The sequence below is a fragment of the Urtica dioica genome, chromosome 3 (assembly GCF_054948205.1).
Source record: "Urtica dioica subsp. dioica isolate 48M chromosome 3, U.dioica_male_clone48M_v1_H2, whole genome shotgun sequence".
Taxonomy (NCBI): domain Eukaryota; kingdom Viridiplantae; phylum Streptophyta; class Magnoliopsida; order Rosales; family Urticaceae; genus Urtica; species Urtica dioica.
In genome coordinates this window covers 41,659,988-41,672,406 of record NC_142758.1, presented here as the reverse complement: position 1 = coordinate 41,672,406, position 12,419 = coordinate 41,659,988, and the positions used below count along the sequence as shown (strand labels likewise).

Genomic DNA, 12,419 nt, shown 5'->3' with positions numbered 1-12,419 from the left:
TTCACTCAATCTCAGGTAGTCATTTTTACTCAAACATTCCAAATTTATTTATTTATTAATTTATTTATATTTGTTTATTCAATTCCAGGTAGTTGTTTATGGAGAATGGGGTTTTTTAAACCATACTTCACAAGAACTGAGAGATATTGAAGTGGAAGAAGAGGCCGGCATGTACGATGATGATGTAGTTGTTACCCATGATATTGTAGACCGGGTCAAAGAGCAAGCTATCATCATTTCCGATTCGTCGGAAAAACAACGGACCCGGAGGCCCCCAGCAACATACACTCCTACACCGAAGTCGCGGCCATATGTTCTTTTCACCACCGGCCCGAAGAAAATGCCCTCTCCTTATCCACTCTCGGATCCAACGGCACCGCCTTCCGATGATGATGTTGATGTGATGAAAAAGTGGTTGGAAGTTGGTCTAAAACTCGGATACAAGAAGACAAATGTCAAGATTAAATACAATGACTTTGAAGAGTCGTTGTCTCCATCTTGGGACTTCCGGGACGTATGCATTAGCTCAAAGACATGGTTTTACACCTTGTGGACGGCAGAGGAATGGCTAACCGATGAGGTATCATTTTTTGACATTCATGTCAATAAACAGAAGTGTTTATTGACATTAATGTCAATAAATAATCTGATTCATATCTATTCATTTCAAGAAATCATCTGATTTATATCTATTCATTTTCAAGAAATCATCTGAATTCTATTTGTTTGCAGCACATGAGTGTACTATTCTACTACCTTAGGAAGAAGAGGAAGTACACGGAAGTCAGCCATGCATACATGACCACCAACACGCATTTCACGAAATATGTGGAAGAAATATACAACGAATGGAAATCTTGTGAGAATCCCGACAAGTTTGACTCGTCCAAGCAATCAACTGCGCAGAAGATCGTTTTAGGGATGAAATCAGCAGGGAATTGCGTCTGTCCATGGGTAGACGTGGGTATTATTTACGTCCCGTTTCACTCAAAGGATCATTGGATTCTTTTGGTTATCTCCCTCCCCGCCAAGTCAATCACTGTTTATGACTCGTTGAGCTATCGAAAGGGAACTAGAGACAGTATAGCCGGTTTGGCTGAATTCCTTCCCATCTTGCTAGGCTCAATTGGTGCATTTGGAAGCTTGAAAATTGAGGCTCAGACTTCCGAGCCATTCAAAATTATATTCGCCGATGATATGCCTCAACAACATAACGGGTAAGGATGTTTGTCATTATAAATGTCTACTTTGGACCAGTACATATATTTTTAAATTTAATATTGTGTATTATAGTGACAGCGGAGACTGCGGGATGTTTGTCATTAAGACCGCAGAGTTCTTGATGCACGGGCTTCCATTGACGGATTTGAAGCAAGACAACATGGGCATGTACCGCCAAAAGCTAGTGATTGATCTTTATAGGCACGGCAGTTTGAAGAAAGAGAATAGATGCATGTCTGACACTGATATGTGATGTGTAGTATTAGCAACATTGATATGTATGTTTTTATTTTGCTATCTCATAACTATGATATTAGGTAGCATTAAGATGTCTTCAGGATATGGTAATCTTTTGTGTGTGGTATTATCAGATGTGTTCATGTACACTATTTAATGTCTAGAGTATGTTATTTTACTGATGTGTGTGGTATTATCTTTTGTGTGTGTATTATCAGATGTGTGTGGTATTTACTGATGTGTTCAGCTATGGTATTTAATAAAGCTGAGGTTTTATTGTCAATAAAACTGGGGTTTTATTGACATCATTGTCTATAAAACTGAGGTTTTATTGACATCATTGTCAATAAAACTGGGGTTTTATTGACATCATTGTCTATAAAACTGTTGGTTTTAAGAGAAGCAGAAGACTTTCATATTAACAAAAGTCGACATCCATAATTATAAAGTATTAGATCATTCATATTCAGAATTACAAAATGGGTACAACATTAAATTAAAACTTATTCAACGACTGCTTCTCTGAGACAAAGGAACAAGATCATCACATGTCTTTCTATTGTGTCCTTCTTTGCCGCACCTGCTACATTTACGCCCACTAGGCACTTCACCTTGGGATAGTATCCTTCTCTTCTTAGGTCTACCTGCAGGACGGCTGTTGAAGTGAGGAGGAAGTAATTTGATTTGTTTAACTTCAACAGGAATGTCCCATGCTTTAGCACTGCCATGGGGATGGATGACACCTAAATAACACCCTTTCCAGTACTCGGTGGTATAATAGGCAGAACAAAAGTCCACAGGTGGAAGGTTACGAATATGACATGCCGCAATCGCATGAGCGCATACAAAACTATCTGTTTGAAATTCTAAAAATGAGCATGTTTTATGCTGCAAATTCACAGCCCATCTTTCTCCATCTTTATCTAAAACCTCAAACTCGAAAACAGAAGAAGGTCTCACGTACAATGAACAAGTATTTATAGTGAGTTCTGGAACAATAAACATTGGAACTTATTGGTATTAATGTCAATAAAAAGTCACAGTGAGTTATTGAAAAATAATTAATTCATGTTCTTTTTTATTTATATTAATGTCAATAAACACTGGAACTTATTGGTATTAATGTCAATAAAAGTCACAGTGAGTTATTGAAAAATAATTAATTCCTGTTCTTTTTTATTTATATTAATGTCAATAAACATTGGAACTTATTGGTATTAATGTCAATAAAAAGTCACAGTGAGTTATTGAAATTTTTTTTTTCAGAAACAGCATATTACATTAGTATAGATCTTACCAGCATTAAAGTAGAAAGAGCATGAGAGTCATCCATTCGCTTTTGAAATTTTAGAGTAACAACATTCGTTGAAGCCGTTGCTAATTCTCTTCGGTCGTAGAACCACTTTTGCATTCTCTTTCTCAACCAATCAATCAACTTCGAAATTGGAAAATCTCTAGCTTTGGAGTCCATTGCATTCATAGACTCGGCATTTTTTGAGGTCATGATTAAGTACCTTGTATTGGTAATGTAGCAACGAGCCCATTTTTCATGTCCCACTTCATTCTCAAGGTATTGTCGAATTTCAATATTTTCCCGGTCAATCATGCACATATACTTTTCAAATTCCATACGCGTATATGCCTTTGCTGCACCATAAAACTTCCAGTTGAAACTCTTGGTGAGACCCTTGAAATTGTTCTCCACGTTTCCAAGAAGATGATGCGCGCAATACCCATGTGCCAAATTTGGAAAAACCTTTGCCACAGCATTACATATTTCATTGTTCCTGTCAGATACAATGACTTGACGTGGCCTCTCCCCTATCGCCGCCTTTAACGTGCTCAAAAAATTCAACCATGACTCATTCGATTCAGAGTCTCCAACACCGAAGGCGAGAGGAAAATATTGTTCATTTGCATCCATCGCTACCGCTGTAAACAAAGTTCCACGATGATAGTTCTTCAAGAACGTAGCATCGATAATGATGATAGGCCGACAAAACTTCCATCCTCTTATGAAGGGACTAAGAGACATAAAAAAATTTATAAATCTGTGTTCACGGTCAGCAGTAAGCTCCAGAGGAGACCCCGGATTTTTTGTCTCAATCATATACTTTAAGGTGGGCAGAAATGCGTACGACTCAGTGTCAGTTCCGTATAACAACCCAAGGGCCTTTTCTTTTGCCCTCTAAGCCTTCTTATACGTCATACGAACTCCATAATCTGTCTCCATGTAACCAAGGATTTCTTTCGGTTTACAATTCATTTGTCGAGGATCCACAAACTTGTGTTTCACAACATCTCCTGTGAATAGCGCCGTGGCTTTTGGATTCTTTCTAGACTCTACAGAACATGTATGCTCAGAATCAAAACCTATATTAAGAATAAATGAATGTCAGTTAATAGATCACAAACCTATAAAATAAGATTGTTAATAAATCACAGTATTTATTTACATTAAAGTCAATAAATCATAGTCTTTATTGACATTGAAGTCAATAAATCACAGTGTTTATTGATATCAAAGTAAATTAATCAGTGTTTGTTGAATTTAATGTCAATAAATACTGTGCATTAAGGTTCGTGAATATAACTAAATAATGATGTAAAAAAGAGAAAGGTAGGGAGAAACACATACCTCCTGATCTGAAAAACCTCGGTCTCCCTTAATCTAACCGCACGAATTGCCCACGCACAATTGTCACCCGGGAAAACGACGTGGAGATACTTCTTACAAGAACTCTTTGTCGTGAATGCAAGTGTTTACTTATCGCATACATGTTCAAATGCTTCTTCAAGGCTTGTTTGGTAGCATATAGAGCTCCTAGCTTGACTCTTATAGGCGAGTTCAAATCCATCACTTCATTCTCCCCAATGTGCTCACGGCCAATCCTGGACGGTTTGGTAGGGGGCTGTGGAGGTCGTTGTGTCAAGGGAGTGGGTTGAGAGGGTCCTTGTGTAGAGGAATGAGGTCGTTGTGGAGATGGTTTATGTGTCGGTGGAGTTGGCTGAGACGGTCTCTGTGGCGGAGAAGGGGGCTATGATGCCAACACACGCGGCTGTTCAAATGTGTATTCTTCCAATCCAAGTGTGGACGGAGATGCAAACTCTTCAAATCTAGACTCCCCCTTCATTGGACTTGATTCTAGGCGAGACGAGGACGGCTGATTTGCTGCCTCATCGGGCGTTAGCTTAACTATCTCAATAACAAGATGATAATTTGACATGGAAAGGTCTCGGCTCCTCAAATACAAGTAACTTTTGACGTGGCTATCGTTTGTAATCTTTATTGGCAATGCCGAAAATGGTGTTTCATATTTGACCACAATGTAATGAGTGGACGGTAAGAGCCCCATCTCAGCATACAAGGCGTCCATGAGATGGTTGTACTCAAAACCATCTGAAAGCACAAGTACAAACGATGCACCCTCCTTGTATACACATGGTTTAACCCATGTACCACTATGCTTGACATACACTAAAATATCACCCATTACTGCATAAAAAGAGTATAATATGGATGTTAATTTCATATTTTAAACATTTAAAATTCCTTTATAAACATTTAAAATCATAACAAAAAAAATTAAAAAACTGTGAAGATTTATTGACATTGATGTCAATAAAATTGCGACATTGTTGTCAATAAATCTTCAAAGAATTTTCCCAGAACCGTTGAAGATTTATTGACATTAATGTCAATAAAAATGCAACAATGTCAATAAATCTTCAACGATTCCCAGAAATTTTTCCTGATTTTTTGTGCTTCCAAGTCTCGTTCTTTCATTGTTTTTTTTTTTTAACTTCAAAGACCACAAAAACGTTTTTTTCATGAAAACCATTAAACCCTAATCAAAGTGACGAACTTTTTTCATGACAAAGCTTTTCCACAATCAAAGTTATATAGATGAAGGAAAATGATAACAAACCTTCTTTCCACGAGCATGAACCCACTGAAAAACGAGTTGAAGATGACAGACAGAGACACGAGATGATACAGAGTTGAGAGAGCGAGAGAGACGAACATGAAAACAGAGGAAGAGTTGTAAACACGCGAGAGAGACAGAGAGGAAGAGAGAGAGAAGTCTGACTAAATCATAATACAATAAAAAAAATATATTAAAAAGTAATAGAAGTCAAATACTAAAATAAAAAAGAAAACAAAATGTCAATAAAAGTGGGGTTATTTTTGTAATTAAAGAAAATAGGTAGCCATATTTTAGGATTAAATTTGACTTATTTGATTTTGGTCCAAAACAATTGGAATAGTCATAGAATAGGAATAATCCCTAACTTTTAACCAGATTTCAATAACAGTTAACTAGATTTCAATAATTATTGATCAAATTTCAATAATTAGTTATCATATTTCAATAATTATTGACTAAATTTTTGAAACATGAGGGTATTTAAAAAAAAGAAACGGTTACTGGTAAAATATTTTGAAAATATGAAAACTGACGGATGTTTTACATTAGTTGTGATATTTTTCCAACCAAAACTAATTACACAATTTTACTATTAAAGATAAAATATAGTTGCTAACTTTTCGAAATAGAAAATGACAAGTATCTTATATTTAGTGTCGTTCTGTTATTTAAATTTGGGTGATTTGACTAAATAGTCGGTTTAAGGTTAAGGATTTGTAAAATAACTAATATTTTGGCTAAAATTAGAAGAATAGCCATAATGTGCAGTAATCAGGTTTCAAAAATAAAATTAATTTTATGAGTAATATTTTTGAAAATGATAAATTGCTTATAATAATTGTCAAAAATTTTAACTTTGGTGTCAAAAAAATATTTGACAACGTAACTTTGGCTACTTTGCTGAAAATTTGAAACTTTGTGGCTATTTTGCTAATCAATTAGTTTCAAATGACTATTTTGTACAATTTTTTCTTTAAATGTTGGGTATGAAAATCTAATATTTACTACATTTATATTATATTTTTGATGCAGATTTGTTTACATATATTTTTGTCAATTAATTTACTTATTTACCTAAATATATCATTTTTTTAACGTGAAAAAAGTACAAGATTCGACCCACTAGCTATGGCTATAGGAATCGACCTCACCACCTAATACTTTCATTTGGACCTGGGCCCAAGAAGCTCGAATTGGGCAGAGAGAATCAGTCCGATTCTAAGCGCAGTTCGTCAAAAGCACTCTACTTCGTAATAAGCCCAAGCCCAGTTCACTCGCACCTGTTCAGCTCTCCGCCAAGACCAAGTCTGAACCATCACGCTATCAACCCGGAAGAAGCGGTCTCCAGCCTATCTTCTCGCCACTCCAGCTCAAGTCAGCACGCACGTAGCACCTCGGAATCCTCCAGACTGACCACTTGTCCACGAAATTGACGGCAAGAACGACAACAATTTCAGCTATAAATAGACGAAGATTAGATCTTACGTGACCACGTGATTTTATTATTTTACGATGTGTTTTATCTCAAATTTTTACTCAAAGCTTTGTTGAGCTCGTCACTTCTCAGCTCGCCGAGCTCGACCTCATGTGTACTGAGTTCGATCAGTTTGCAATACAATCATTCGATCTGTTTTGTTTTTCTTTATTTATTGTTATTTTTTTCGATATATGTAAGCTTTATTTCGATTCTATTACGATGAATTTTTGAGATCCACATAACTACAAATATATACAATACACAAATATATTGTATAGTCTCGTGATTGTTGATGGAATCCAACATCAACACTAGCTAGTTTAATTTGACTATTTTAAAAATATCTTCTAAACTTTTTTAAAATTTAGAAAAATTACATACTTTATTGGCATTTTATGTGTTCATGTTTTCAAATCATTATGTTTAACATTTCTTGCGAAATGTATTTATTTCAACATTGAAAATTTTGAAATATCTAATTAGTTGACCTTTTTGAAGAGCTCAACATTGGAGATCTAAGAGAAAACTCTATCCAATTCCGAAACTGAAACATCTTAATTCATCAGTTTAAAATCTCAAAATGCTGCAGAAGTCTTCAAATCATCCCAAAATTGCTCCATTACTTTACATAATGCGCTACTAACCTCATTAACACCCAATTGGCATTTCAAACTTGAAAATCACTTAAAAACTCACAAAACTATCAAAAACAGTTGAAGACTCGTTAAATTTAAGCCGAAATATAGTAATTTTACGCGTGATAAACGTACCTATCAGCAGGCGTACATGGACAAGATCCCATATACTTCGGTCATCAGAAGCTTGATATACGCAATGGTGTGTATGAGGCCGGACATTACTCATGCAGTGAGAGTTGTGAGCAGGTTTATGAGTAATCCGAGGAGAGAGCACTGGGAGGTTGTGAAGTGGATCCTCCGATATCTAAGAGGCAGCTCAAGCTCGGCGTTGATATTCAAGAAGTCCAAGCTGGGACTTGAAGGCTATACATTGGAGGTGACGTCGACAACAAGAAGAGTACGTCCGGGTATATCTACACGTTCGGATGGACGGAAATCTGCTGGGTGTTGAGGTTGCAGAAGATCGTTGCCTTGTCGAGTTGTGAGGCGGCGTACGTGGTCATCACTGAGGCCACGAAGGAGATGATATGGCTGCCGACGTTTGTGCGCGAGCTGGATCAAGACCATGGCGGGAATGTACTATACAACGATAGCCAGAGTGCTATTAAGTTGGCAAAGAACTTGGTGTATCATGCTCGGACGAAGTATATACAGCTACGATACCACTTTGACGAAGCATATACAGGTGCTAGTACTCGAGAAGATCGCATGCAGTCAAAATCAAGCTTACACTTTGACGAAGTCAGTGCCATATGACAAACTGAAGTTGTGCTCGACTTCAGTTGGACTCCTCGCCTGATGAGTTGAGTTGCTACTGCAAAATGGAGACCCATGATGAGGTTAGTCTCCAAGTGGAAGATTGTTAGAGGTGTGGAGCCTAAAATAATAGGAGTCAAAAAAATTCTCAGGTGGGAAAGAGAGAGCAACTTTGTGACTCCAAAAGTGTATGAATAAGGGTCCATAGGGTGTATTCTATTCATCCCGACAAGAAATACTTTAAGCTAAGTGTATATTTTAAACACCTCCCCGATTTGGGTTTGTAGTGATTTTTCAGCGGCAAAGTGGATTTAGCTTTCGCATTGAATGTGAACAACTATAAATCTTTGTGTCCTTTATTTTCTATTATTTAGTTTTTTTTTTCTGTTTGAAAGAGGGGTTTTGGCAAAGAAATCCCAACATGTCCAACCAGAGGTATGTTTTTCAATTATGAGAGGCATGTTCGTTCTAGTTTGTATATAGCAACTGATAATTTTTATTAATAAAAATGTAGTGCAAGTTCTGATGCTTTCTTTTTAATTTCATTGTTATCAAACCCTGAAAAATTGGTAATTTTAATAAATGGTATTGTCTTGCTAGACTGCATATAGCAACATGTAATTTGTATTAATAAAAATATATTGCACGTTCTAATGCTTTCTTTTTAATTTCATTACTTTTTATAATGTTATTGATACATAAAATTAACATGTGGGAGATTTCGTTGTGTGTGAAGTTGTGAACACAACTTGAATCCAAAACAAAAAAAAAATCATAACGCGATCAAATTTTAATGTCATTGAAATAATCAAGTCAGGATTGAAAAATGAGAGGCAAAAAACTCTTTTAAAATATGGTCCGTTTGGACATATCCAAGGTTTGGAAGGGACAAAGTTTCCTAAACATCTAATGCACTTACTTGTTATGCATCGAGTGGAAAGCAATAACTCAAAAGAGTTATGGTTTGACATTGCTGGTAATATAGTTGTGTTTATCATGTACGACTTCCAAATAATTACATGTAAACTCAAAAACTTGTAATGTTAATTAACTTAGATGAATCTGAATAGCTTAATGGTAGGTAATAATTGTTAATTGCTAATTAGTTTGAAAAGTGAAATTAATATATGGTATTTCTTTATATTATTGGAAAATTGAAATTAATATATGGTAATTCCCTATATTATTCATTTTGACTATGACGATTCATTAATTATTAATGGATAATAACTACAACTTTCACATGTTTTACAAGATATGAAGTGCTAGCCGATACCTAGATCCCAAGACATGCCTCATATTGTCAACAGGTTGGCGGAGAAATATTTCACTGAGAGGGGATCTAAGAGAGGAAGACAATTGTTGTCTATGCTAAATTATGATATAGACGCAAAAGATGAAGAACGCGTATCAATAGCAAACTTGGAAATTCGCGAAACCATGATATTGCCCAAACAAAACAACACCAACATGGATGATGAACATCTTCTTATAGCTAAGAATGTGGAATTATTTGCATATTACCCCTGGGGGAGACTCAGTTTCGATGCTCTATGTAAAAGTTGAGAAAATTTGGAAACTTTGGCATGAAATCACCAGATGGGTACAACTTAAAGGGTTTCTTGCATCCACTTCTGGCTTGGGTATACGAAGTGGTACCTCAATTTGAAAAACAAGAATTTACCGAAACGAAAATATTTCATACCATGCCAAGAATGTTGAAGTGGACCTATTACAACAATGTTGGGTATGCCATGTTATGCAAGTGGATTTTCAACAGTGTTGAGGTATGCGTCATATCTTATAATAAATAATAACTTATGTTTATTAATAATATTATCTGATATTCTAGTATTATAGGTCGAAATTAAGTGGATCCACACAACTGAAGAGGAGATTGCAGCAGGATACCCTCTGGAATTAGTTGAAGGTTTGGTATAGAAACAATCGAATCAGTTATAATAATAGTGTTCTTTTCGCTATAATAATGGTCTTTTACCTTTAATTTTTTTAATAACAATGATTTCAGGGAAAAAAAGGAAATAATGTTAATGAAAATAAGGAACCGATACCTACTGCAATGGTAAAGAGTGAAATATATTTATGTTTTAAAAAATAATTGAGATATAATAATAATTAATATTTTTTAACGAAAACAGAATGGTAGTGGCAATGTTTGGACAGCCTCTACTGCTAGCGCAATTGTGCAAAGAACTCATTCTTCAATGGTAAATTGTGATAATTCTTATTATTATGTAAAATTGTTTGGTTGATAATAATGATGAATATTCGGTAATATCTTAGAATGGTGGTTGCAATGCTTGAACAACCATTAAACATCGATATCCGTAAAAATTCATTAATAATTATTGAAATTCTGATTAGTCGCTAAGACAAGATGTCGTACACAATGTGTTGACAATATGTCCGACAACTTGCTTGAACACAGATTATGGATAAACAACAAAACAGTGCAGTAAACAAAGTACACACGATATGGTTACCCAGTTCGGTGAAACACACCTACGTCTGGGGGCACGCTGCCAGTGGAAAGGATTTCACTATCTTGTAGACAATAGTACACACAAGGTTTATATCTGATTACAATCAACAAATCAATAAAACCTAGAGACTATTACTACCAGTGATCACCTAGTCAGGGACTCCCCCTGAATTTGAGCTCCGTCTCAATTCCACCCTTCGAGCACTCTCCTGGCTCGGATGGCCTTTAGTCTTCAGCAATACGTGAACCTTCAATCACGAGAACACAAAACCCAACTCTCACAGACACTCAATCTTTGTGGAATAGTGTTTGAGAGAAAACACCGCTATCAACAAAACACATAGCCTCCCAGTCCGCCGGTCTTGCACGTCTAAGAGCTCTGAGTGTTTTATCAAAAGCGTCAAGGCTGCTAAGGGGGAGCGTATGGCTTTTATAGCAGTTGTACAATCCTGGAAGGTATCTCGGGTTTCCTTACCCGACCTCAAGTGAATATCACAAAGTAAAGACTCCAGCGAGGCGAATATTGTGCAATGAAGACATCAGCAGCGAGATATCTTGTAATGAAGGCAGAAGCGAGAAGATATCTAGAAGTAATGACAGCAGCAAGGCAATATTTCTCAATCAATTCACCAGCGAGGCAATCTGTCAAAACCGGAAACTTGCCTGAAAAAGAGTCTGCACACAGGAGGAAAGATGTCATACCAAAAGAGGAAACATAACGACCGACATCTTTCCACACATCTTGCACTAAAAAATAAACCCAATAAATAACGTATCAACAAACTCCCCCTTTGGCTATTTTTTAGGCAAGCACTTCCAGGACTAGTTCTCATACAACCAGAGAAGAGAGTCAAAATAAATGACCTTATGACGCCTCTCCCCCTGATTGCCTCAAAATAATACCAAAGGCAAGGATAGACCAACACAGAGGGAGGAACAACAGCCTGTAAATGAATGAGAACTAGAACAACAGCATATCATTAACCAGCAAAAGTACGAGAAAGCTGTCTTACAAACCATCCATAAAGAACACACAGTCTGAAACACAAGAAACAGTAGCGAAGAAAACCAACAGAAAGATGTCTAAGAGGAAGTTAGATGTTACAGACCAGAACAAATAAACATCAACTAGAGGGATTAGAAACATCGTTGGTATGGCCTTCAGGACCCTGTGAATCGCTACTGACATCATCCTTTGTATCTTCATCATCAGGACAAACAAAAGGACTTGGCTGAGAGGTAGTTGCACCATCAGTGGTAGAGGATGGAGTCATGACAGAGATAAGTCGCTCACAAGCGGTCTTCCTTCGAGTAGAGATGTCAATGATTTCCTTGAGAGCAGCAACTTCTTCCAACAGGCCTTTGAGAATATCGCTCTTGGCATTTTCCGAAAGGGGACCAACTTTGATGGTACGACCAAGGGAGACAGAAGTTGCGACAGAAGGCATAACAAGATCTCTGGCATGTTTTCCTTCAAATAACTTAGGACTGAAGGAGAGTTCACTGGGAGGTTTACCTGCAATGTCATCAGCCCTTAGTAGATCTCTCTTCTGAGCCACCAACATACCTGACAAGAGAGAGGGGAAGCCAATAGGAAGCTTCACGGCATAGGATTTTGCATGCTTGGCCAGGTGGTTGAACATAAACTCCCCAAAGTC

The 12,419-nt window shown here is 36.7% G+C and overlaps 1 protein-coding gene across 1 annotated transcript; it reads right to left on the bottom strand.

Annotated features, from left to right (window-relative positions):
- Window positions 1-1,965: 1,965 nt before the first annotated feature.
- Window positions 1,966-3,382, bottom strand: LOC149402849 (uncharacterized). Its single transcript, XM_089608544.1, has 2 exons — window positions 2,756-3,382; window positions 1,966-2,346 (listed from the first exon to the last, which is right to left on the bottom strand). Exons 1-2 carry the CDS (start codon window positions 3,380-3,382, stop codon window positions 1,966-1,968), a joined length of 1,008 nt encoding a protein of 335 aa, XP_089464670.1.
- Between the last annotated feature and the right edge of the window lie 9,037 nt (window positions 3,383-12,419).

Bases quoted from the DNA above. Each gene is read 5' to 3' on its own strand.
- LOC149402849 (XM_089608544.1), bottom strand. From the start codon at position 3,382: ATGGATGCAAATGAACAATATTTTCCTCTCGCCTTCGGTGTTGGAGAC. The intron at 2,347-2,755 runs GTAAGATCTATA...GTGAATTTGCAG, and splicing joins CTCTTTCTACTTTAATGCTG to CATAAAACATGCTCATTTTT.